At 50.9% G+C, this 25,205-nt stretch overlaps 9 protein-coding genes and 1 non-coding gene across 10 annotated transcripts; 5 read left to right on the top strand and 5 right to left on the bottom strand.

The window, feature by feature from the left end:
• Positions 1-309: 309 nt before the first annotated feature.
• Positions 310-3,623, top strand: V8C40DRAFT_240110 (uncharacterized protein). The gene has a single exon (XM_083214730.1). It carries the CDS (start codon positions 560-562, stop codon positions 2,873-2,875), a length of 2,316 nt encoding a protein of 771 aa, XP_083075881.1. The 5' UTR covers positions 310-559; the 3' UTR covers positions 2,876-3,623.
• V8C40DRAFT_240109 (alpha/beta fold hydrolase) lies at positions 3,599-4,770 on the bottom strand. The gene has a single exon (XM_083214729.1). It carries the CDS (start codon positions 4,617-4,619, stop codon positions 3,690-3,692), a length of 930 nt encoding a protein of 309 aa, XP_083075880.1. The 5' UTR covers positions 4,620-4,770; the 3' UTR covers positions 3,599-3,689.
• Positions 4,771-5,459: 689 nt separating this feature from the next.
• Positions 5,460-6,675, top strand: V8C40DRAFT_240105 (Zn(II)2Cys6 transcription factor domain-containing protein). Its single transcript, XM_083214728.1, has 4 exons — positions 5,460-5,704; positions 5,784-5,797; positions 5,913-5,975; positions 6,047-6,675. Exons 1-4 carry the CDS (start codon positions 5,648-5,650, stop codon positions 6,627-6,629), a joined length of 717 nt encoding a protein of 238 aa, XP_083075879.1. The 5' UTR covers positions 5,460-5,647; the 3' UTR covers positions 6,630-6,675.
• Positions 6,606-9,382, bottom strand: V8C40DRAFT_240103 (fungal specific transcription factor domain-containing protein). Its single transcript, XM_083214727.1, has 2 exons — positions 7,520-9,382; positions 6,606-7,440 (listed from the first exon to the last, which is right to left on the bottom strand). The coding sequence occupies exons 1-2, from the start codon at positions 9,217-9,219 to the stop codon at positions 6,861-6,863; spliced, it is 2,280 nt and encodes a 759-aa protein (XP_083075878.1). The 5' UTR covers positions 9,220-9,382; the 3' UTR covers positions 6,606-6,860.
• A 262-nt stretch (positions 9,383-9,644) lies between these two features.
• On the bottom strand, positions 9,645-13,726 carry V8C40DRAFT_240101 (dolichyl-phosphate-mannose-protein mannosyltransferase PMT1). Its single transcript, XM_083214726.1, has 5 exons — positions 13,097-13,726; positions 12,726-13,015; positions 12,361-12,644; positions 10,813-12,279; positions 9,645-10,692 (listed from the first exon to the last, which is right to left on the bottom strand). The coding sequence occupies exons 1-5, from the start codon at positions 13,348-13,350 to the stop codon at positions 10,177-10,179; spliced, it is 2,811 nt and encodes a 936-aa protein (XP_083075877.1). The 5' UTR covers positions 13,351-13,726; the 3' UTR covers positions 9,645-10,176.
• A 1,073-nt stretch (positions 13,727-14,799) lies between these two features.
• On the top strand, positions 14,800-17,197 carry V8C40DRAFT_240100 (Pre-mRNA splicing factor PRP21 like protein-domain-containing protein). Its single transcript, XM_083214725.1, has 2 exons — positions 14,800-16,236; positions 16,301-17,197. The coding sequence occupies exons 1-2, from the start codon at positions 14,928-14,930 to the stop codon at positions 16,609-16,611; spliced, it is 1,620 nt and encodes a 539-aa protein (XP_083075876.1). The 5' UTR covers positions 14,800-14,927; the 3' UTR covers positions 16,612-17,197.
• Positions 17,198-17,608: 411 nt separating this feature from the next.
• On the top strand, positions 17,609-19,096 carry V8C40DRAFT_240097 (Phox homologous domain-containing protein). Its single transcript, XM_083214724.1, has 3 exons — positions 17,609-18,019; positions 18,223-18,544; positions 18,615-19,096. Exons 1-3 carry the CDS (start codon positions 17,942-17,944, stop codon positions 18,641-18,643), a joined length of 429 nt encoding a protein of 142 aa, XP_083075875.1. The 5' UTR covers positions 17,609-17,941; the 3' UTR covers positions 18,644-19,096.
• A 1,892-nt stretch (positions 19,097-20,988) lies between these two features.
• V8C40DRAFT_264086 (general substrate transporter) lies at positions 20,989-22,658 on the top strand (the record flags this gene model as incomplete). Its single annotated transcript, XM_083219514.1, has 2 exons — positions 20,989-22,359; positions 22,416-22,658. 2 exons carry the CDS (start codon positions 20,989-20,991, stop codon positions 22,656-22,658), a joined length of 1,614 nt encoding a protein of 537 aa, XP_083075874.1.
• A 317-nt stretch (positions 22,659-22,975) lies between these two features.
• V8C40DRAFT_t76 lies at positions 22,976-23,047 on the bottom strand. The gene has a single exon. It is a non-coding gene; the product is annotated as a tRNA-Gln (tRNA).
• A 150-nt stretch (positions 23,048-23,197) lies between these two features.
• V8C40DRAFT_240090 (uncharacterized protein) lies at positions 23,198-25,122 on the bottom strand. Its single transcript, XM_083214723.1, has 2 exons — positions 23,706-25,122; positions 23,198-23,638 (listed from the first exon to the last, which is right to left on the bottom strand). The coding sequence occupies exons 1-2, from the start codon at positions 24,690-24,692 to the stop codon at positions 23,315-23,317; spliced, it is 1,311 nt and encodes a 436-aa protein (XP_083075873.1). The 5' UTR covers positions 24,693-25,122; the 3' UTR covers positions 23,198-23,314.
• Between the last annotated feature and the right edge of the window lie 83 nt (positions 25,123-25,205).

The raw sequence follows: 25,205 nt of genomic DNA, 5'->3' as shown, positions 1-25,205 counted from the left end.
GCTGGACTCTAGCTTGTTAGCTCCTCTACCGGTTCTTCAACTTCGTTTTCTCCATTTTCCTCTCGACTTTCCCTCCTCCATCCCACAGGAGGACATTCCAAATCGACTTTTTACCCTCCATCTGCTTCTTCTTCCGCCGACAGCGACACAGCGAACACGAATACGGAAGACGCGGACGGCGATATCAGTGACGGCATCGCCCGCCGAAAATACCGAGTGAGGGAGATAGCCCAGAAGGAAGGAAACGCTCGGCTCATCTAGCCTTCGGCTTCGAGGAAGCATCAACTATGGATTCGTACGTCATACCTGCATGCATCGTCCCTCTTTCCCTCTTCCGCCGCCCCTGCCCTATGATTCTTGCCTGCATCGGTTTATTCCGAGTCTAATATTGCCCTTTTTGATTTTTTACCATTTTCGATTTTCCTACTTTTGATTTTTGATCTTCTGTTTCACTCTTCCGCATTCCAACCTCTTGTCGCATCTTCATCATTTTTCTTTCTTACCCCGTGGATTTTTTTTTTTTTACGAATGTCTCAGCTTCGCGAGATGCAACGAAGCAATGGAACATCCTACTAACAACTTAATCACCAGCTTTATCCACGTTGCCGGCTGGTCTCAGCACTTTCCCTCATCGTCAGCCAGATCACTCAGCCACCTCCGGTCAATATCAACTGTGCCAGGAACTAGTGACGATTCATCTTCAACATACAGGCCTCGACCGCCCCCCAAATCGCCGTCAGTTTCGAATCTGCCCATCATTTCATTCGCGTCAAGAGCTGCCTCATACTTCCCCTCCCACGAGATGAGCACACTACCCGATCCGCGAACGCGAACTGCCTCCTCGTCTAGCAACGGACTCAGGCCTTCAACCGCACACCCGGACCTAAACAAAAGCGATAGCGATGGCGCTTCTACCAACTCTCAGCATCCCGGACTTAGTGACGAAGTTGCTACGCTCAGCACAAAACTCATCAACGCCATCAACCACCAAACTGCGCTTGATGATACACTATCAGCGACTCGTCACGAGCTCGAGAATTCCCACGGACGCATCCGCGAGCTGGAGGCTCAGATTGCCTCTCAGCGCGAGATGATGGCCGGTGATGTCTGGATCCGCAGGACAACGTTGGAAAGCGAGCGAAAAGCCTGGTTAACGGAGAAGAAGGCAATAGAAAAGAAGCTGTCCGAGGAGACAACAGGCCGGATAGAAACAGAGAGGGAGAAGCGCAAGATTGAGCAGGAGCTGGAGAATCTCACAACGGCTCTCTTTGAAGAGGCAAACAAGATGGTCATTGCTGCCAAGGAAGATGCCCAGTTCCAGCATGACGTCTTGCAAAAGAAGAACGACCAGCTCAAGGCTCAGCTTGCAGATTCCGAGAGCCTTCTCAAGTCTCAGCAGGAGCAGCTTTCCGAGCTGAAGCACGTCCTCGAGACCATGGTGATGGAGCGCGACGACCAGAGCAACAACAACACAACCCCATCAACTCCCGGTGTCGAAGCCAAGGAAGAAGACAAATTTCTCCAGGAGAAGCCAGTGCCATCTGCCCCGGGACACCACGCCGAAACCCACCATACTCCGGCCCCTCCGACCAGCCTTACCCATCTTATCCAACCTGTCTTGCGCACCGATATTGCTGGATATGAGGATTTTGTCGCCCTCGCTCGTCTTTCCCACCAGCGTCCTGGAAACCGTGGATCCGCCGGCTCTATTGGCGGATTCATCGGACTCGGCGGCTCAACATCTAGTGCTCACCTCTCTAATGCCTCTACCTCGTCGTTGAGCGCCTTTTCAAACCTCGCCCCGAGCAGCAGCAGCAGCACACCGCAATCTCCAAACGCAAACGCAAACGCATCCATCACGAGTGCTACATCGACCCCTTCGACGATTCCTCAACTCAAGGAGACTCGCTTTTTCAAGCGCGCCCTGACCGAAGATGTTGAGCCCACACTGCGTCTTGATGCCGCTCCAGGATTGTCGTGGCTGGCTCGCCGCACTGTCTTGACTGCCATGGCCGATGGCTCGCTGGTTGTTGAGCCAATCCCAGCGCCGCCGACGACTCCTAGCTTCCTTCCCGTCCCTAAGCCGCAGTTTTATCCTTGCTCTTTGTGTGGCGAGAGCCGCAAAGACGCAGAGTATCTGCGCAACTACCGCTTCCGGACAAGCGAAGCTGATTCTGCCCAGCGATATCCTCTTTGCGGTTACTGCACCGTCCGCGTTCGATCTACCTGCCAGTTCCTGGGATTCCTTCGTATGGTCAAGGACGGATACTGGAGGGCTGACGATGAAGAGAACGAAAAGGCGGCATGGGAAGAGAGCGTGCGTCTGAGGGAGCAAATGTTCTGGGCTCGCCTAGGAGGTGGTGTTGTTCCCGTTTCCCATGGGGAGACACACGTGGAGGCGTCCCATAGCCGTCAGCCAAGCCAGGAGCGGACTATCAACGCTCCCGTTGATGTGCCAACCAACGTTGATGTCCCCGCCGATGTTCACGTTCCCGCCGATGTGGAGATCCCACCCAAAGCTGATGTGCCGACTGAGGCTGATGTCCAGACCGATGCTGATATCCCAAACGATGCTGATATCCCAACCGACGTTGAGACGTCAACTGATGTTGATGCATCCACAGACAAGGAAGATGCCTCTGTTGCCGACACCAGCTTCGACACAGCTCCTCCCTCAGAGACTGAGGACGATGACACTAGCGAATTTGACTTGGACCGCCGCGTTTCTACGGATGAACCTCACACACCCCCGGACCAGACTGATGGCACTAAGCCTCTCCGCTACTCGGTTCAGTCCCTGACTCTGAGCGCTATTAGCACCTCGGGATCCGAGGCCACCAAGCGCCTGTCTACGACTACCGTCATCGAGAACTAAAGAAAAAAAAAAGAACGAAAACCAAAGAATCACAAGTGGCTTTCTGAAAGATTCCCCCTTATTTTACACTATTTTTTTGTAATGCTTTCGTCGCCTCTTTTGGCTATAATGTATATGTATATTAATCAACGGCGAGGTGACGTCATGGCCTTTCACCCAAAGAGAAGCCCGAAGATTTGGATGGGATTGGGAGGAGGCAGGGGAAAGGGACGTTAGAATGGCAAGCATATTTGGCAATGACTGGAGGCAAACGATTTGAATGCTGACAAGGAAACAAAAGAAAAACACAGGTCAAGTATGATGGCGTTTTTTTCATTTTCAGGTTGGACACGATGGATACAGGGCCTTTTGGGAAGAACAGGCGAAAATGGGCTAAAGGGCATCATCTAGCTTCTTGGTTCTTCTTCTTCATTTCACACTTTTTTCTTTTACGAATTCTTCCGTCTCCCTCGGATTGGCCCTCTTCTGTTTTTGCTGTTGTTATTTTCTTACACTCTTTTGATTTCTCACCTTTTGACTGCTATTGCTTTTAACTGTCATCATTTGGAGCGGGCGCACTGCGGAAAGCATTTAGGGAATGCACGTTTGTGCACCTTGCCAATTTCATTTTCTCATTACTAGAACAAGGGCCAAGAAGAGTTTTATTTCCTGGAGACGGAGAAGGGAAGGGCCGTTGAAAACGGCTTCTTTGCGGGAATCCATATACCTAATGAGATAGATGTATTAGAACAAAAACATGGTATCTTGATATTATTTAGCTTTTACTCTGGCAACGTGACTAATGTACGACAGTATATCTCCTTTAACATAGTGTTTACTGAAAGAAGTCGAGAATGTTGGAAACAACCACATCTGGGATCTGTTCTGGGATAAAATGGCCAGAATCAACGGCTTCCACTTCGACGGGCACTCCTTCGGCTGTAACTTTCGTCCACTCCTCCTTTCCGTCAAAGAGACGATTGACAATGCCATTCTTGCCCAGCAACACCCGAATTGGTGACTGGATCAGCTTCCCCTTGGCGAGATCATCTTTCTGCTCGTCAAGGTCATGTGTAGCGGCGGCGCGGTAGTCCTGGCAAGTGGCGTGAACGTAGTCCTCATCTTCCATACACTTGATGTACTCCGCCAGGGCATCCTCGTGGAACATGGAAAGACTCTGGGACCCCATGCCAGACATGAACCCCTCAACGACCTGGCGAGGAGCCCCGTTGATGAGGGTTTCGGGGAGAGGAGACTGCTGGATCAGGAAGTACCAGTGAAAGTAGGCCTTTGGGAACATGGGGTGTGTGCAGTTGTACATTGCCAAGGTAGGGCATATGTCGAGGAGGATGGCCTTGCGGATGCGTGTTGGATGATCGACGAGGAGCTTATGAGTGATACGGGCACCGCGATCATGGCCACAGACGTAAAAGGGCTGGTTGGCATAGCCAAGGGCGTCCATGACGGCGATGCAATCATTAGCCATGTGGCTCTTGGCGTAGAGAGCAGTGTTGTTGGCGGGCTTGGAAGAGGCGCCATAGCCACGAATGTCCATTATAACAAGGGAGAAGTGAGGCGTGAGCTGAGGTGCGACGGTGTGCCACATGTGGTGCGTCTCTGGGTATCCGTGCAGCAGAAGAAGAGGAGGGAGGGAAGAAGATGAGTCAGACGATCGAATACCGGAGATGGAGACATCGGGGGAGGATTGTGTCTGCACGGTAAAGGGAGTAAAGGTGGAGGGGAAGAGAGTGGAAGTAGCAGCCATTGTAGTAGTAGACGAAGATATGACGATGTTGAGATGATGTTGAAAATGAGAAAAGGTCTAAGGAGCAAATGATGGCCTGCAATATACCTATATATAGGCTAGCTATGCCGTGAGATGTTGAAAAAGTTTGATCAAAGTTAACATCAGGAGAGGATTGTGATCAAGGCATTGAGATGCCTCGGGCATTTTACTGCTTAGAGGGGCTGCTGCATGAATAATACAACATAGTAGCACATGCAGCGCTCCGCTGAACCACTCCACCAACGATGCCGAGCTCTGGGGTAATGCGTACGGGAACTGCTAGCGGCCCAGAATAGCGTATCGAAATAAGTGCGTCATTCGCTCTTGTGCACATGTCATGGAGGCGACGCAGGCGAAGATAGCGATTGAAGAGGGGACCTGTTAGTCCAGCACGATGTCAGTATTATGTGTGAAATCTGCAGTACGGAAGAGGAAGACGCATGCACTTTACCAAGGTACATGCAGCATGTAGTAAAGTTCGGATCTTGTTCCGAGCTTCGAAAACCCGTTACGGGCAGCCTACCGGTAACGCAAAATTCAAACATGGCGAGAAAACGGAATTCCGTCTCCGAGGATGATAGAGGAGAAGAGACTTTCTGTTCCAAATCTTAATTTCCTTCTTCATAATCTACGCGCTCATGTGATTTCAGTCGCTGGGTGCTCCTTCCGTTTAACACTGACTGCTCAAAAGTGTCACGGTGATGCAACTTCAATGTTCCGAAACCGAAACTGTGAGCCATCGGCATATCGTTTAGCCGCCCCCAGAAGGGTTCTCTTTCCTCCGCCCTGTTGCCAATCAATTGTCTACTAAACCTCCACTCCTAGCACTCGATCCAACTCACCATTCTTCACCTAAACGCAACAGTTCCCCCATCTGCTTCCCTGCAGACAAGGCTCAGGAGGGCCTAGACCCAGACATTTCCGGTGCGGGATCATGAGTTGAAGCACCTACGAGGCCGCGCCCACCCTTCGTCATATCCGGCCCCACTTGCGGAAGACTCTCTCACATGGCTCCGGTCCGTGGCCGCGCAGCCTGCGATGGTTGTAGATCTCGAAAGCAAAAGGTGAGCAAAAAGACTATGGAAACTGGCGATGAGAGATTTGAGACGGATATACTGATGTATAATCAACTCTCCGCTGCAGTGCGATGAAAAAAGGTGAGCATATGCTCTTTAAACACAGTTCAATGGGTCATCGACATCTCATGTCTTGTCTTTTTCCCAATTCATCTGTGTAATGAGAATGAGAATCATGGTTGACCACCTTCTGTAGACCGACTTGTTCGCGATGCCGTGATATGAAGCGGGAATGCGTGTGGCCCAAGCTATACAAGCGGTAAGATGCAGCGCCAGCTCAGTAATCAACATCTCATCAGAGGACTCCTTTGATCTGACAGCACATCTCAGTGGTCCTGCCAAGGGTTACATCGAAGCGCTCGAGCATCGTCTTGCAGTTACCGAGGCAGTGCTCCTGCAGCTCCTTCAGGTGTCGGATGACACAGCCCTGCAAGACGCTTTCAAGCACGAGCCCAGCAAGAGGACAGACGTTTTAAGTACGGCTGCCACTGCAACAACGACTGACGCGGCTGGCCGAATAGAGGCCAAGAAGACGGGCACAATCGCCCACTGGGACAACTTTCCTTTAAATACAGCAGACGAGGTAAAGCGCTGGGCAGGCGAAGTCCTCGGGCGCCCAACGGTATTAGACGACTTGGAGACGAACGGAGCGGCCCGTGAAGACACCGATCCGAGGTCTTTCGAGACATATCCCGTCCCGCCAGAGCCGCTGTCAAGAAATCTGCCCGAGGTGGGCTCGAGAGCTAGTGCCGAGGCGTTTCCACCACGACCGATGGAAACAACTCCAACTGCTACGGCTCTTCCCACGGCTGTAGAGCCTGCTTTGGCTTCTGGCACGGCTTTTGCAAGAGGGGTGGCGTCAGACGAGGTGTTTGATTTGTCCCAAGACTTTAGACGACAATTTGTATGGTAGTTTTTATTTTTCTCGTTTCCAGTTCATATACCACTATATATATTCATGTGCTCGTTTGTGAAATGCACTTTTTATGTTACGATTATTCCACGTAAACGATTGTGGATGCGGTCAGAGTCAAATCATGTTGAAAATTGATGGCAGCATCCAGCACCCAGCCCAAGTCCCACATCGTGACGCCCAAACATTACAAATTATACAGCATAGAATCAAAAGAAATTACGTTTTCACTTACACATTCAATCTGTCTCCCATGTTCTGAAAATACGTATCCCATCCGGCATTGTTGAACAATAGCCCTGACGATTCCGGGTTCATGTTCTCGCTCAAGAATCGCTCCCACTCCCCTTGCTGGGAGAACTGATCTGCGTCGAATCCGAAATCCGGACCCGTGTACTCCAAAACGGGCTGGAAGCTCGGGTAGTCCCAGAGATTGTCGCCGCCCATGAATTCCGTGTCAGGTCCAACAAAGTGGTTAGCCGGATACCCGCTCATGGAACCACCCATAAAGTTATTGTTGATGTTGTTGACGTTGTTGTTGGTATTGTTGTTCTTTGTGTTGTTTTGGTCAACTCGCCGCCGCTTATTGCGGCTTCCCTCGAGAAGGTTCTGGTATGTTGAAAAGACAGGCTGGCTCCAGTCCGTCAATACGGCGAACGACGGGTCTGCCGATAGAGCTGGGTTGATCTTTTCCATGAACGGCTTCGACGTTAACCTGTCCAGCAGCATCTTTAACGTCACCCGGCAGTGGTGGGCGCTGGTCCAATTTCGACTCATCATGCCAAGGAGCTTTATGGCACAATTAAGATCCCTGCGGTGAAAAAAGGTTAGCTTAACCCAGTACTGACGGACAAAGTTACCAAGGGCTTTGAAAAACAGTCGCAACGTACAAGATGGTCTTCTCCATTGGGTAAAGCTTCAGCAATCCGGCGTACGAAATGGTTAGCCCTGCCATCCACGCAGCCGACAGCATCCCTGGCCAGGCCACCAAAGGCGAATCCCCTTGGCGTAGTTTCAGCTTCTTGACGATGGCTCGACTGGCATTCACCGCGGTCTGCAAACTAAATTGAAAATCCGTTCGGTTCGTCGGGAGAGAAAGGAAAGGCCTGTTCATGATGAGGATGAGCTGATGGTATAATATCGCAAAGGGAGGTCCATGATGGGATTGTGGCTCTACAAAGATCGATGTAAGTCCCTCTCCCTGAAACGATGGTGGAAGCGTATTCCACCAGGCATGGATCCTCGACGTCATCTCAAGCACCTTGTCCCAAGTGATGGACCGGCTGTGGATGGACTTGTGGAAGAGGTCGAGAGCTTGACCAAGCAGCCGTGAATACGTCACCAGGAAGCCAAGGATAGATTCGCCCAAGTTCTGCGGCCGATATACAAGGTGGTCGGTGTTGAGACTGTCTTCGTGGGTTCCGATGGTGCTACCGTCGGTAAGGTCTCCAGTAGAGGAAACGGACCCAAAGGTCGGATGGTCTACTGGTGCATAGTTCTGGACGTCATCCTCCGCTACCGAGGCGCGTGCCTGAGGATTATGCTGAAATGGCTTGGTTGCGGTTGCGCTTTGGATCTCTGGCGAAAATGGTTTGGCAGGGTTGTGAACCTCTGGTGCTCCGGGGAGACAGACGTCTATCTCTTCGTCATTGAGCGCCAGGGGATGTCCCAGGACCTGACTCAGATGGCGGTCAATCACATACGCGGACCAAAAGATTCTCTTCCTCATGTCGCATATATCGCGCGGCAGCTGAACGTATCGGAAGGGGCATCTGTGTAGCCCGCAGTGGTATAAGATGCGCGTCATCGCTCCGTGAACAGTCGAGGCCGCCCTCAGAGACATCTGCGTCATCAGATACAGCTCCACGGCCAGGAGAGCTTGTAGGGAGGGGATGTCATGGCCGCTGGAGAGTATTCCCAGCAAGCTCGTCAGGGCGACGGCAGACTTGATACGTGATTCTTCGGGCAGCTCCCGCTCTTGCTTCTGGTTGTGGTTTGAGTCTGCGATGTTAAAGACGCATTGGAAGATGATGGCCTGGTACACTTTGTTCCGCTGGCTCATCGGCTCCCCAGGCGAACCTCCTTCCAGCTCGTAGAAGCGGTTCACCTTTTCAAAAAACGTGGGGCCATGGAGGAAGGGGAGGAAGGGGTGCCATCTTCTGAAGTATTCCACCAGGAGCCGCTTCGCAACGGCTGGAGGAGGTGGGATCCCCAGCCCAGGTGCCGCGATGCCATATGATCGCAACCCCGGGCTCTTGCTGGCATCATCAGCACCCACGGCGCCCACTCCAAGAGTATCGTCTCCAGCGGCTTCCTCCTGGGCCTTCTCCTCTGCCATGACATACTCATGGGCGGAGCCGGGGTCCGGCGTCGCTTGAGCCCCTAGGCCATCTACGTCTCCCTGGGGACGCTTCGAGCCAGTCCCGGCAGAGGTTGTCGTTGCAGTTGCAAAGGCCCGAAAGACGGTATTCGCAAAGAATACACCGCTGGCACTGCCGATGAACTCGCTCTTATCAGGCCGTAGGGCAATAAATGAGCCGATCTCAATGGGCGGGATCTGCTGCGAGTCTGCATCCGATGGCTGACACATGTTGGTGGAACGTTGTCTTACGGATGGATGCCAATGGATTGAAAGATATCAGTCACCGAACCGACCAATCATTCGCTCGACTCGGCAGATGATGATGCGATGTTTCTGCCGATTGATTAGGTACGATTGAGAACTTCCGAGTCGCTGCCAAAGTCTAATCCGCTGAGTTGGGATGGGGGATGACCGGGGCAAAGCTAGAGTTGTCAGGTGCAGGCAAGCGGCTATACTTTGTGCCGCCGGCAGATAGGCATCCACTTACACAGAAAAATTAAGCATCGCCAATGTCAGAGAGTTGTAGGACCAAATACAACTGGATGCAGTATATATATGTGTATGTCCTTATATACAATAATACAGGTATTTACCGCATTATATACCTCAAAGCAGAGAAATGAAAAGACAGACAAAAAAATGAGTTAATTTTGTTCAATTATCTCGTACATCCGATACACAGACTAACACCACCAAGCATTAATATTGCTTGTCATGACAAAGACGTTACGTATTGTTAACAAGGAGACTATTCTGCAGAAGAATTGGTGTACATCAGACGCTACATGATAGATGACAATCGTATAGTGACTGCAACTTCTCTCTCTCTCACTCGCTCTTCTTCTCTTTCTTCGTCGCCCCTCTTTTCTTCCCCTCTTCCATTAACTTTTTTCAAACACGTTTTCATTTTCATCTAGACCCAGTTGAGCAAGATCGTTTCCTTTCGCCGCCCAAACAAAAACCTCCCCGTAGCGCCCCATCGTCCCTAAGCCCTCGATTCATTCCAAATGGTTGAGTTGGGGGTTTGCCTGTAACAAGACGCCGCCCCTGAATAGTTGGCCACGAGGGCATAAGTAGTAGTGCGACGCATATTAAAAGAATATTGAGACACCGTCTCTGAAGGTGACGTGATTTTTTTTTTGTTTCGCTCGTGAAAATTTCAAAACTCAGCAGCTTTCCACTCCCTTACAGCTCCTCCTGAATAGTGGCTTCTTGTCCTTCGCTAGCGGGCTTAGCCTTGAGGTTCTCGGCTTCCTTTTCGCCATCGGAACTTGCAACGGCCTCCTCCTTGGGGGCCTCCTTGGGGGCCTCAGCGTTCTCAGCCTTGGCGGTCTCCTTGTCAACACCCTCAACGTCAGGGTGAGGTGGAGCAACACCACCGACCATGTTATCGGGCCAGCCGCCTTCGGGCATGGGGACCTCGCGTCCCTGCTCGTCGACGACGCGAGTCTTGGTCTCGTACTTGGTCTGGAACTCAACCTTGCCTTCGAGAGCCTTGACCTGCTCGTCATTCAGCAGATTTCCATCCTGATCCCGGTACTCAATCTTCTCCTCTTTGGAGAGGATCTTGGGCTCCGGGGGAACGGCTGCTTCAGAGATAACGGGCGGCGCCAGAGGCTTCTGGTCCTGGTTAACGTCGGCAACAGGCACTGAAGGTGCAGCGCTTGAAGGGGGAAGTGATGTCAAGGTATAGCCCTGGTACTAAACATCGAGATACGTTAGTCATAGCTATTCAGAATCGACCTTTTTTCAATGACTTGATTCATCCCATTACCCACGCGTGGGGAGTCTATGTTTGGGAATTGTTTGGGAAAGACTTACATCATCAAGGAAGGTGTTGCAGTCAAAGTCCCACTTGTCAAAGAGCTTGACCCGCATGCACTCTGCCTTGGTCCAAGGCGTGCCGTAGGCCAATGGGGCGAACAGGGTGAACACTACTGCGCTAAGGACAAGGAAGGACACAGTGGCGACGCGGTTAATGAGAGTGCCACGGTAACCAAGGGCGGCGGGGATTCTTGCTGTCACAAAGTCGAACATCTGGCAGAGCGCAATGATGGCGAAGTAGAGTGCCGGGAAATAGTGGTGCAAGAAAAGCTGGCGCTCCATCAGGAAGAAGGGGAAGTAATGCAGGGCCCAGCCCAGGACGGAGGTACCAATCTCATAATCGAAACGCTTGAACGTGTTGCTAGCGTAGTCATTGCATCCGCGCTGCCATCGGAGAATGGCAACACCCTTGAAGATGACCCAAATCGCAACGACGGCCGTGCTAGACCACCAGATGAGAGGGTTGCCAATGAGGTAGACCTGCATGTGGTGCTTGCCCCAGAAGTTGATACCACGACGAAGGATAGGCCACGAGGGGGGTCGAGAGTCCCAGGCATGAGAGTCGGTCAGACCAGCGTTCGTCCTCCACATGACCTTGTGGAGCTCCCAAAATTTACCAAAGAAGCCAGGGTTGGCGTAGTTGACCTTTTCGACGTCATCGCCAAGGAGAGGGTGCTCGTTGTGCTCGACATACCAGACGCTGTTGGGCACGCTGCCTCCGCGAGCACAAGTAACCTCCTGCTGCTCGGAAGCCCACTCAGGCAGCTTGACCTTGTGAGAGAACAAAGCACAACCAGTCATGACGTGGACCAATCGGAACTTGGTCTCAATTGTTCGGAGGCGTTCCTTGGCCAGGGCTCCCTTGGACTGCTTCTTGACAATCTCAACGCGGAACAGGTCATTGGCATCGCCCTCAAAGCCCTCGTAGCCGTATGCAGAGACCTCGTTTTGCCAATCGGCTTCGGTGACCGGGGGTCGCACATCGTGTGAGTGAAGGCGTCGGAAGGTAGGCTGGTGGTAAAGACGGAGGACAGAGCCATCAACAATGTGGTGCACCTCTGGTAGAGCGTCCCATGCCAGAGTTCCGTTGATCGGTTGGCCATCAATGCCCAGGGGCTGAGTCTGGTTCTCCAGGATCCAAATGTTGTTGTCGTCCTTGTGGGGATACAGAGTGATCTGCTGCTGCAAGCTACCGGTAGGGTACATGAGGGGGTGAGAGTGAAGGTAGCCACCCTGAGTGTTGACATGGCGGATGGTAACTCGGCTTCCCATGACGACGTCTGCGGCAACGTCCTTCATACCCTTGCTGTTCAGAGTAGCCTGGAACTCAGAGCTCATGAATCCATCACCCTCACCAGGGTTGGTCAGACAAAGGAAGTGAATGGCGAACATGGCGAGATAGAAGGTAACGGGGATAATGATAAGGCAGAAAACTCTGGCCATGAAGTGCTTGAACCAGAGACGCTACATTCAAAGAGCTAGGTTAGTCAATGCTCAATGGCAAGCAGAGGAAAAAGGTTGGAATGGAATGGTTGTTTTACGTACAACAGAGACGTTCTTGCTGTCGCCGAGGAGAACCCACAGCTGCAAAAGAGTCAAGGATCCCACCCAGGCAATGGTGAAAAGGCCAACCCATTTGATGCTGGAGGTAATGCCGAGACCAAGACCAGTCATGGCAAGCCAGAACCACCAGCTCAATTGAAACGCCTTTTCCGGTCCCTGCTCATGTTGATTGGTGAAGCAGGTGAAGGACATGGCAGTGAGAGCTGTAGCAGCAACCAGGGGGGAATCCAGAAGAATCAGACGGGCCTGAGTAAGAAGACCGTTTTCTGCAGAAAGCTTAGTTAGCAATATGACTTCGCAGCAAAGCAGCAAAAGACCAATTTAAAACAAGGGCGGCGTGTATTTACCAAAAATGATGAAGCCAGCGCCGAGCACCGCAGTCGTCGTTCGGCAACCAACCGCCTTCAGCGTCAAGAACATGAAGGGGGCCAGTAAGATGCCGCAAATCGCAGGGAACAGACGCATGGCGACATAGGGAACGCCAGGCTCCAGATAATCTTTGCCAATATCCTTGAAATCGAAGTTGCCGTCGAAGCCCGCAAGCCATCCGGTGAGGGCAATGAGCATCTTGGCCAAGGGAGGGTGTACGTCCATGAAGAACTTGCCCTTGATGTATTTGGAAGCGAAACCGCCGAAGCTTAAAGGACAAGAGTAGTTAGCACAATGGCATGGATGAAGCTTGGAAACAGAACAGCATGGGAAAAGAGGCGAGACTCACTGGACTTCATCAAATACAACACTGGTGGGCAGGTAGATCTTGAAGAGGCGCACAATGGTGGCCAGGACAGTCACTCCAAGAGCCGCCACATAGTCGGGCCCAGGGAGCAGAAAGACATCGTTGTCGACAACACCGTCAGACTTGTACGATGTGTTCTTCTTGGGCTTGGTGGATGCGACTGGTGCAACCAAGGGCTGCTTCTCTGCGGCGAGGGGAGGTTGAGGGCTGCGGCCCCGCGCCGTCGCTTTCGCCATGGCGAAGAGTTTGGCGGGGATTGTTGGTAAAAAGTGTAGAAGACGGAGTAATGCGGTCGAATCGTGCGACTAGAGAATAGAGGACCGAGCTCTCGGGGGGTGGAAAATGTCCAGATCGGACCGGTAAATGAGTGTATCGAACGAAGGAGACGAGACCGTGGAAATTAATAAAGATGCCTCATGGAAGAAGCCGAACAAAAGGAACAATGGACAAGAGACAAGCCCAATTCGGCCGGGCAAGAATAAAAACGACAGCCGCAAGTCGAAAGTCGCAGCGCGCAAGCGGAGAGGAAGAGAAAAATAAAGGGAGAAGGGGAGAAAGAAGCCGAAAATGGTTGTCGTGATGGGCAAACCAAGCCAGTCAGGGGTGGGAGGAGGAGCTGCGCAACCGTTTTCTCAGCTTCGCGTCCGCTTCCAGCATTGTAGCTACAGTGGCCTTAACAGGGAGGACTTTCAGCCTTGGCGCCACTGTGCTGTGCACAGCCATAGCAGGTACCGAGGGCAGGTACAGGTACCAGCTCTGCGGCTGTGGCGCCATACAAAGTGTGAGTAGCCAACAGGTTACTCGGGCGATTGCCTCGACTTGCAGAAAAGACCCCGTTGTAGCCTCGTGTTGGAGAGGGCCCCTTGCCTTAGGGATGTACTATTGGCTACTAGCACTAAAAGGATGATCCAATTAGCAATGGGCAATGCTACTCCAAAAGAAGCTTGGATTCAATCTTTTTCCGATTTATGTATAAAAATCCAAAATTTTAGGCCCCTGGAATCCTATAGTGCCTTTTCTGCTCCATACAGATTAAGCGAATTAGTACAAAGAACAAGTGCCTGTTCTACCAGTGCGTGTAGCAGCTCAATCGCATTGCACGGCCCGCATCATTTCCGTTCGTCTGTCTCGAAGCCCTCGATGAACACGGATTCAGCCGCACTAAGATGAACTGGGAGCTCAAATTCGGTTCGTAGCGAGGTCGAGGCTCCCTGTAAGAGCGCACCGTTCTAGGCCAATTGACATGTGCTCCCCCAAAAAGCGACTAGTGGTATCGGTACCTGAAACTTGGGCAAGGTGGCTGCAAATGGAATATAGTAGAATTGAATACAAAGCAGATACATCACCAGGCTGCAAGATTTGTCGTACAATTTTGCTTCTTGTAAGAAAAAAAAATGGAATGATAAAAACTACACGCTCAACTGCCTAGGCGTTGTTAAATTGGACGTCAGATCCCTTTATAGCATGATCTTATACGACAGGAAGTACGAGGTACAGGTAGGTAATCTTCTGAGCTTCTCGCAACCATGGAAGGGTCCAGGTACATGTACTCTGCACCCCACACGGAGTACATGCAACCATGGACGTGGCGCGACATCGACAACGGGCGGATTAACACCGCTCCGGCTTCCGACTCAATTCGATGCTGCGTGCTTGGTGCAAGGCAACCAAGAAATTTCCAGCCAAGCTGCATCGCCATCGCATTGCCGTCCATCTCTTCGGGCCCTTTTCCTCCAACTCTCCCAAAAGGCAGCAGCAGCAGCAGAAGCAAAATTACATCTTCTTCTGGGCTTGTTTTTTATCGATCGCGGATATGGCTGCGGAAGTGGCGAATGGAAATGCGTCAAACGCGCTTGACGATATCAAAGCTCCTGCCGGTGTGGTTCTGCCGCCACGCGAAATTCGAAACATCCTCGAAAAGACTGCTGGATATGTCGCGCGAAACGGCTCGGTATTCGAGGATCGCATCCGAGAAAAGGAACGGCAGAATCCCAAGTTCAGCTTTCTGAGCGTTGACGATGCCTACCACGCCTACTACCAGTGGCGACTGAGCGAGATCAGATCTGGTCGCGGCACCGACATTGCGGCCGGTCGAGTGGGAGAAACCATAGCCCCGGTTCCCGAAAAGCCAAAGGGGCCGCCGAAGCCTCCCGACTTTCAGTTTTGCGCTCGAATGCCTCACATCAACCAGAAAGATTTGGACGTGATTCGGTTGACGGCGCTTTTCGTGGCCAAGAACGGACGGCAATTCATGACGCAGCTGGCGCAGCGCGAAGCCGGCAACCCTCAGTTCCAATTTCTAATTCCCAACCACACGTTTCACAACTTTTTCCAGCACATTGTCGATCAGTACACCTTGCTTTTGCGGGCGAGCGGACTCGACGGTGAGGGCGGTAAGCTGCAGGAGGAGCGGACGGCAGAGCTGCAGCTGAACGTGAAAGACAAATTCCACGTCCTGAAGCGAGCAAAAGAGAGGGCAGAATATGCCAAATATCAGGAGGTTGAGAGGAAGAACAGGGAAGCCGAGGAAGAAGTCGAAAAGGCTGAGTTTGCTCGAATCGACTGGGGTGATTTTGTCATTGTCGAGACCATTACGTTTTCCGACGCCGATGAAAGTGCCAATCTGCCGCCTCCCACTACCCTGGGCGAGCTGCAATACGCTTCATTGGAAGACAGAAACAAGGCATCCATCAGTGCCAACCTGCGAATCGAAGAGGCCATGCCAGGCGAAGAGGACGAGCTGTACAACGGAGCCACAGAAACAGCTCCTCCAGCCTCATTTCCCCTCCCTGTGCATACAGGATACGCACCACAACAGCAGCAACAGCAGCAGCCACAGTTGCCATCTCCTGTACCGGTTTATGGCGCCGAGGTGCATCAGCCACAGCCATCTGCTCAGGAGGAAGAAGAGTTGCGGAGAATACAAGAAAGATCCGAAGCACAGGCTCGTGTGCAGGCGGCACATTCAGAGGCTAGGGGTGGCCTTGGTCCTATGAAGATAAGGGAGAATTACGTGCCACGGGCAGCACAGAAGGCGGCAACCAAGCAAGGAACGCAGATGGCACTGTGTCCCAACTGCAAGCAGCAGATTCCCCTCAACGAACTCGAAGCACACATGCGAAGTAAGTTGCAAAGCTCTAGACGATGCTAAACTTGGAACACTGGCTAACCTTTTTTTCTACTTAGTCGAACTCCTGGATCCAAGCTGGAAGGAACAAAAGGCCAAGGCCGAATCACGTTACGCTACGTCCAACATTGCCCATGTTGATGTAGCCAACAACCTGAAGCGACTTGCTAGCCAGAGGAGCGACGTCTTTGATCCTGCGACAGGAAACGCCCTCTCGGAGGATGAACAAGCCAGGCGAAAGAAGGCGGCTATCCAAAGCTTCGATGGACATCTGGAGGGAAAGAGCCAAGCGCATCTCAACCACCTCCAGAATGTCAATGTCGATGAGCAGATTCGCGCAATCCATCAGAAGTTTGCAACCAAGAAGTGATGGCAAAGGTTATGGAGCTTTAGCCAGCTATTATCCATAAAAGAAGGGGCGCCTTGAGGTCGTTCAAGGCCTCAAACAGCGGAGCACCTCCAATAATTCCATCCATCGGAGGACATTGGTCATCATGCATCATCTAGATGAGCCAATGCCTTTGTTATTATTATCTATTTTCAGAGTTTTTGGATATACACAGAGGTTGACTAGTTATGGAGTTTGGGAGCTCAAGGTGAGGCGACTTTTTCTCGTCATTTGATGTTGTTATCAGGAGCTCATTTACCATTAGCGGTTTTATGATGAACGCTGTGCACTAAGTTCCACAACATGAGATTGAATGAAGACGGCATGTGCCAAGGTAGCACGGAGACTGCATGAAGCAACACATAGTTGAAAGCGCAGTTATTCGTTCTTCGGTCCTGGCTCTGCGACCAATCAGTCCAAGGGAGCCGTGGTACGATAGTATCAGCATTGCGTTTCGACAATGGTTGAATCAACAGCCTGGATCACATTACCAGGGCAGTGAATAATAGGAATGAGTAGAAAGGAATTAATGATATACGTTCTCTTTTATGAGGGACATTAGGTTCAACTTGGATAACGCCCCCCTGTGATACTCTGATACTCCCATGCTATATCCGTAGCACCAGTGACATACTCGTATTTACACGGCAAATGGCCTTGCTTAGACTTGGCGATATCCATCGGTGACGCATTGATAAGCAAATTCAAGACTCATGTAGGACTTGCATTGGTTTAATTACTAAAGGCAGCAGCGCTTGAGTCCAATCATTCCCCATGCGTCATCATGATAATCAATAAATTAGAGCTGGCTTGTCAAGTTTGATGCTTATCACAAGGCAATCAAATGAGACAATCTGCACTGCAACTGAAGCGTCCCCCATAGAACTGGTGGGGAACATTGGAAGCTTCCCCCCCACGTGAACAGCAGCAACTGCAAACCCCACCTTGTTCAGCTTCCCGCGATTGTGCAAAGCAGGCATTATTTATCTCGTCACTCTCCACCTTTTGGCCCAAGGCTGGTCATCACACGATCGAGCGCATTTCTCGACTCGACCCCAAGCAGCTTGGTAAGGTGCTGTGCGGCCCGGCGATACGGAGTAGAGTCGCTCGTCCTCGTTCTTCCTCTTCTTCGAATCCAAAAAAAATCAAAGCTTGAGCTCGCACTTCGTCCAGAAGGCGATCTCTCTCCATCTATCGCGTGCGCGCGCATATCTCGAGCCATAGCCATCACCCTTATACCACCGCCAAACTGTCGGACAATCAGGACGCCGCGCAGGCGGCCCGCAAGTCGCCGGATCTGCATCGGCCCATCATGCAGTCCATGCCAGACACGCGGCAGCAGAGCTTTGACGAGATCTACGGTCCGCCAGAGAACTTTCTCGAGATTGAGGTGAGGAAAATTGGACAGCAGCACAGCATTGTAGTTTCATGGCACGGATTCGACACAGCAAAGGGGGGACTGAGAGAGAGTAGTTGGGTGGGATGAGGAGTGGCAACAGGGCAAGGACGTGGGCTCTGGATGCATCATCATCGTCATCACCACCATCGTCGTCATACGGCATTGCTAATGCTCCTCTGTGCTGCGACCAACAGGTACGGAATCCTCGAACCCACGGCATGGGACGGTCCATGTACACCGACTACGAGATCCTCTGCCGCACCAACATCCCCGCCTTCAAGCTGCGCCAGAGCAGCGTGCGCAGGCGGTACTCCGACTTTGAATACTTCCGTGACATCCTCGAGCGCGAGAGTGCCCGCGTGACGATCCCGCCGCTGCCCGGCAAGGTTTTCACCAACCGCTTCAGCGACGATGTCATCGAGAACCGACGAGCCGGCCTGGAGAAGTTCCTCAAGATTGTCGTGGGGCATCCGCTGCTGCAGACCGGTAGCAAGGTGCTGGCCGCGTTTGTTCAGGGTATGTCAAGTTGTTTGTTTTACCCGCTGAGAGTGCGTCAAAGCTGACTGAGGAAAATGAATATTTATAGACCCCAACTGGGATCGCAATGCATGGTGATAAAACTGCTGTTGCTTAGTCGTTGTGGAACTCCTGTTAGAGAATAGCAGTGAGGCTACTACCCATAACTCCTGACGATGAGCGGAATCCACAAGAGTCTCTATTACGTATATCCACCATCTCAAGCGAATGGCAGATTTGGTTGGTATGGCACATCTTAGAAGACAGCAAGCATGTGGAACGGATTTACGTTACTATACTATGTCCTTTTCAGTGTGAGCTTGCTTTTTTCGCTGTCCATCATAACATCCATCGTGTCTTTCTCTTTTTCTTAACCTGCTGTTTCTCATTCTGTCTCTGCGATTTTACTCTCCTTATCAAAACCTTTGATGCATATCACCTTGGCCCGAGCTTGCTGGATATAGCCAGCACATGATTTGCATCACGAGAAATGATACAAACGACACGGCGTATTCAGGCTAGCAGCGTTCAGTGTACATAATAATAAATACCTAAAATATGAAATCATTCCTTCTACACTGCTTAATTTTTTGAATTTTGTCGTTTCATTCTTCATTTTATTCTTAGGTACCATATCCTCTTGCTTCTTTTACATAAAATTGCTGGGTTGTTGTAGGGTAGGTCATGCTGAATCATTCTCGAGACGGTCAAACTATCCCAGTTCTAACCGAGTATCATTCTGGATAGTTCGTTTCGCCGAGCCATTGATAAGAGTTGCCCTATCACATCCAGTATTGAAAAAAATATCCCCATCTCAGGTCTGAACGGTGAACCAAGTTGCCAAGTCGGTCCCGATATTCGGTTCCGGCGTATTTGTGGATCTTGGTCCGAGACAGCGATTCTTGGTGTAGATCCACAACGATGTCATAATCTTGGCGCGGATTTACTGAATAGGAAAAAAACATTGGACCTGCGAAACTTGAAGAGTTTTTTACGAAAGACTTAGACCAATGACGACTGTTTCATTGAATGAAGAGCGGCAAAACAATAACTGAAGAGTTTTTAAAAATTCTAAACGTGGCTTCCGTCTTGCTTCCTTGGAGTGATGTGGATTGTTGGGTGGGTACGTGTGTTTTGAAATCAGCAATTGCCAAGAATGAGGCTCATCGAGCTGAGTATTAGAGTCAACTTCGAGTGATGTAAACTCAGATATCGATGTTCCTGAATGTACGGAGTATCGTATAAGCGATTCAATGAACTCAAGCTCTAATAATTTCATTACTAGTGCATCGTTAATTGGGCATATGGACGAGAGTCAGTGTCCTTCCCCGTGTTCTTGCCATCAGACCCCATGGGCTCCTCCATATAATAGAAGTCCGGGAACTATCTCCAGGAAAACCCTTATTCTGGCCACAGCCATGTGCTTCAAGAGCACCACAAACTCTCCATCTCAGCGGAGACCACACGGGCTATCGAAATTTTGCAGCCTCGTAGACCCTCGTTTCTCGGGTTTGCGGCCCCGATTTGCATGTGCTGATCGACACTCGGTATCCCTTTCCCAGCAGGTCGCACGAATCAAAGCGGGTGGAAGATCCCAGTATGCATATCGTTTCCCGTCGCAAAATGACTCGCTTTAAATGGGCCACTCAAGTGCTGACTTGGGGGGAGCCAGGCAGCCCAAAAACTGGAACCGTTCGTCGAATGTGCCGGTGAGGTTCCGGTAGTTCGAGAGCCGGGTACGTGTATCTGTCCTTGGCTCGAGGCTATTCCTATCCAGCCTCATGTACTTTACGCACTGGTTTGTGTTTTATATCGACGATTTGAGCCGAAGACGCTATGGATACTAGTAGTGATTTGAATCATTTGAGCAGGATTTTGTTAACAAGAGAGCTGACTTTATGTAAAGCGAACCCAGAAAGTGGCACGGGTGTGAACCCCCAACTCAGCTAGATAAAACCACTCAACCGGGCTTCTGGAGTCAAACTCCTCCATCTACCCGCATATTGCGTGAAACAATCATGAAGATCTTGCACTGGAAAAGTGAAAAGAGCACATCTCGTTGGCCGCTGCAACTCACACAACCTCTGTCTGCGGCTCCGCTCGATCGTCACTCCGACCCACCTTGTGAATTCTCGTGCCTCGGACTAGGACTCTTTGCAATCTGCTTCAACACGACGATCCAGCTGTTTCGGACGATTATGATGTCATGTGGATAACACGCCGTTTTGAACACATCAGGAAATCTTGACCGACTCGAGCCTCAGAGGGCTCAAACCAAGTATTATCCCGTATATCAAATTGTATACATGGGTATATATAACACCATGCTCAACCCCATGTTTCCTCCAGGTTTTGATTCCCCATTATTCAAGCCGAGCACAAACGCCTTGCTCTGTATTATACCGTAGACATAGCATATGTTGTATGTCTTGAGATAATCCATCATGGCGCCTCCTACGTTTGCTGGCCTTTCGGGGCGGCCTCTCTCCCTGGCCGTCTCAACCATCGCTACCACTGCTTTCCTTCTCTTTGGCTATGACCAGGGTGTTATGAGCGGTATCATTTCCTCCCCGGTCTTCAACGACTACTTCCCCGCCACTAGAGATTCTACCATGCAGGGTCTGGTCACAGCCATCTACGAGATTGGCTGTTTGATAGGCGCTGTTTTCATCCTCGCGGTTGGAGACCTGCTCGGCCGCCGCCGTGCCATTATCCTCGGTGGCATCATCATGATCTTTGGAACCATTATTCAAGTCACACCCATGCGCGGTCATGCCCAGCTGGCGCAATTCATCATTGGCCGCATCGTCACGGGCGTTGGAAACGGCATCAACACCTCAACTGTCCCGACGTACCAAGCCGAGTGCAGCAAGACGTCCAACCGTGGTCTTCTGATCTGTATCGAAGGAGGCATCATTGCCTTTGGATCGCTGATTGCATACTGGATCGACTACGGCGCATCATACGGGCCTGACGACTTGGTTTGGCGATTCCCCATTGCTTTCCAAATCACCTTCGCCTTGCTCTTCAGCACAGCAATGATCTGGCTTCCTGACAGTCCTCGATGGCTCCTCACACATGAGAGATATGAGGAGGCCGAGCGAACCATTGCCGCTCTCCGCGGATACGAGGTCGACAGCGAAGAGACCAAGACGGAGCGAGACATCATTCTCGATTCCATCAGAGCCTCGGGTTTTGCCGGTCAAAAGAGCACTCCCGTCAAGGCCCTCTTCACCAACGGCAAGACGCAGCACTTCCGACGCATGTTGCTCGGCGCTTCGTCCCAGTTCATGCAGCAAGTCGGTGGCTGCAACGCCGTCATCTACTATTTCCCCATCCTGTTCCAAAACTCCATTGGCGAGTCTCACAACATGGCCATGCTGCTCGGCGGTGTCAACATGATTGTCTACTCCGCCTTTGCCACCGTGTCCTGGTTCATCATTGAGCGAGTTGGACGCCGGAAGCTTTTCCTCTGGGGAACGGCCGGTCAGATGCTTTCCATGGTCCTGACTTTTGCATGCCTGATCCCTGGAAATCCCAGCGCGGCCAAGGGAGCTGCCGTCGGTCTCTTTACTTACATCGCCTCGTTTGGAGCTACCTGGCTTCCTCTTCCTTGGCTCTACCCTGCCGAGATCAGTCCCATCAAGACTCGCGCGAAGGCAAACGCTGTTTCGACATGTACCAACTGGCTCTTCAACTTCTTCATTGTCATGATCACCCCAATCATGATTAACCGAATCGGCTGGGGAACTTATTTGTTCTTTGCCGTGGTAAACGGTTGCTTCTTCCCCGTTCTCTATTTCTTCTACCCAGAGGTATGTGGCTCTTTTTATATCAAGTATTGTTTCCCTCCCGCTAACAACCTGTATAGACTGCAAACAGATCGCTGGAAGAGATTGACATCATCTTCGCCAAGGGCCATGTCGAGAACATGTCGTATGTCAAGGCTGCCAAGGAGCTGCCTTATCTTTCTCACGCAGAGGTGGAAGAATATGCCCTTCGATATGGACTGGTCGATTCCGCAAGCGAGGGAGCTGCGGGTAAAGAGGAGGATAGATCGAGCGAAAAGGGAAGCTCGAGTGAAAAGGGAAGCAGTCGAGAGACTGAGAACTGAATGAGATGATTAGATAACAAAATCAAAATTAGACATGTAGATACATGTATAGAAGCTTTCTGGAAAGCTATGTCTATGGTAGCCACGATACAATAGAGAAGCCATTTGGCATTCACTCTCACATTTATTGTGTGTAATACATCGCAAAACATATCGTACGTTAGCCTCTGATGCCAAGGTCAGCCTCTAGCCATTGTCATTGATAATTTGGTCTATTCGAAACAATAAATACTATTCAGTGGAATTAATTGCTCATAAATGGAGGCAACATGGCCAAAAGCAAAAAGACAAAAGACTGAAAAAAATAATAACGGGTTAGGTTCTAGGGGGAGTCGAACCCTCGCTGCCGGAATCAAAATCCGGAGTCATAACCGTTAGACCATAGAACCCGTTGCGAACCACGCTAATTAGAGTGGCTTATATACTATAGCAGCCTTGCATTCCATATGTGCGAGCAGCTTCATGGATAAACTAGGTACATGGTAATACTTGTGTGTAGAATAAGGCAGCTGTTTCTTTTGTTTGTCTAAATTGCATGCCAAAAAATGGAAAGAGGTATATTGATAGATAACCTTTTAGCAGCCAGATATCTCATGTCGATGATAATTATATACTATTACACTTGCAATATACAAAAAAAGAACGCCGCCATCACATCACATCAACACCATCTTTATCCCTGGATTTTCTCGCTGGAGGATCGACTCGATCTCGTGGGACAACGAACTCACCCAGCTGGAAGCTGCATCTGCCTCTATCTTGGTCTCATGTTCCTCATGTTGGTGTCTGGCAATGTTTTCAGACGCACAGCGTTCTGAGCAAAACAGTGTCAGCCGTTTCAAGCCCACGCAGTCTTTGCAGGCAAACGCGTCGACTGCAGTATCGTCTTCCATTACAACATCTTCTTCTGGTCCGGTCTCGCGGTTCTGCACGCAGTTGTCTCCGGCATGGCAGCGGTGCATCTCATCAACATGCTTGGCCTGGGCAGAAAGAGAGTTAGCAGATTACTCGTAGTGTTGATGCCTATGAGATTCGGGAAATACATACGTGTCCAGCGTCATAGCACTCCTCGGAGCAGTAAACCGTAAGTCCCTGGTTACCTCCAATTTGCACGGTGGCCTGACATACGGTGCAAGAGAAGACGTCGTTTGTGTCCACGACCTTTCCGCACACTGAACATGGAGGTAGATTGTAGAGCTCATCACCCGATATCCGCTCCTCGGCTGCTTGAGCCTCGCTTGTAGCCTGCTGCGTCTTTTCCAGCTCATCGGCCATCTTGGCCCTTCGAAGATCGTTCAGCCGCGATACGAAGAATTCTCGTTGGGGTATGATAATCTTAATCTCTTGCGCATCCTTGCTCAGCTTCCCAAACGCCTCTTCGATGCTCATATTCTCGTTGGAAGTATAGTCATCCAGGTACGGCTTCGAATGATCCAGCGGCTCACCCGTCTCATGGTTCATGAAAAACTCCTTCACGTAGAGTCTCTGCAGGGCCGCCGGATTTCCCCCAGCAGCAGCAACCTCTACTGCAAACGCATCCACATGCTCAGCCCAGTCCGGGGGCTTCCCGATTCCTCGCCATACCATGGCCACCACCTCGTCGCGTGACCGATCCGGGTCGTCCAGCATGGCTTTCAACTCCTCGTGGACATACTGGTCATCGCAGGTGACAAGATACTCGGGGTATTTCCTCAGGTTCCATCGATACCACGCTTCCTTTTCCGACTCTATCCGCGCCTCAATCTGCCTGACGCTTGTCCTGTGCTCCTTCGCGTCTGCAAATAGGCCTTCCAGCTCCTGGTGAAACGCTTTCCTATACGTGAACCATTCGCGGTCCTGGCCTTCGCTATACCTCTGGCGCATCCTCTCGAGGACCAGAGACCAGCACTTTGCGCACTCCGAGACGTGTCTTTTCCCACATTCGCTTGCGCAAGAGCGTTTCAATGCTTCCACGTGTTCCGAACAAAGCCGCCTCTGCCTCCTAGCGGCGATGAGCTCTGTCCAATGTTCCGGGGTGATGAGTGGTTGAGCCATGGCTGTGAATGTCACCTTCACGGGTTGAGGAGAATGCCAGCTTCTCAAATTATTTCAACGTCTTGAAATGATGACAGTAAGAAAATCAAATAAAATAAAGATAAAAAAAAAGTGGCGAATGAGAGTCGTTGTATCCCAGATAGAAATGCCCTCTGTTTTCGTTGAGAGACGCGCTTGGTCTCACTCTTGATCCCGATACTGTCAAGTAAAAGGCAATGCTACTGCATTTCTGAGTAAGCCGGAAAAGAGAAACTTGGCTAGCCTCTAACTAGGCTAGAGATGCCCCGAAAAAATGAAGTTGTCCAGAACAAAGAAAAGAAGAAGAGGCTCAAGTGCCGAGCAGACGAATAACAAGGTTTGTCGATAAGGATCGAAAATGAAAATGTTCATGTACCGCACAGACTACGCACTTGACATAGATACGGTAAGTACATGTACAGATGCAGAACCGCATGCCGCTCGAAATAGCATGTGTCAACACGACCAGCGCTGACCTCATCTTGCAGAAATAAA

This window comes from Trichoderma camerunense (genome assembly GCF_050948025.1).
Source record: "Trichoderma camerunense strain CBS 138272 chromosome Unknown V8C40scaffold_5, whole genome shotgun sequence".
NCBI lineage: Eukaryota > Fungi > Ascomycota > Sordariomycetes > Hypocreales > Hypocreaceae > Trichoderma > Trichoderma camerunense.
This window is presented reverse-complemented; position numbering and strand designations above follow the sequence as displayed.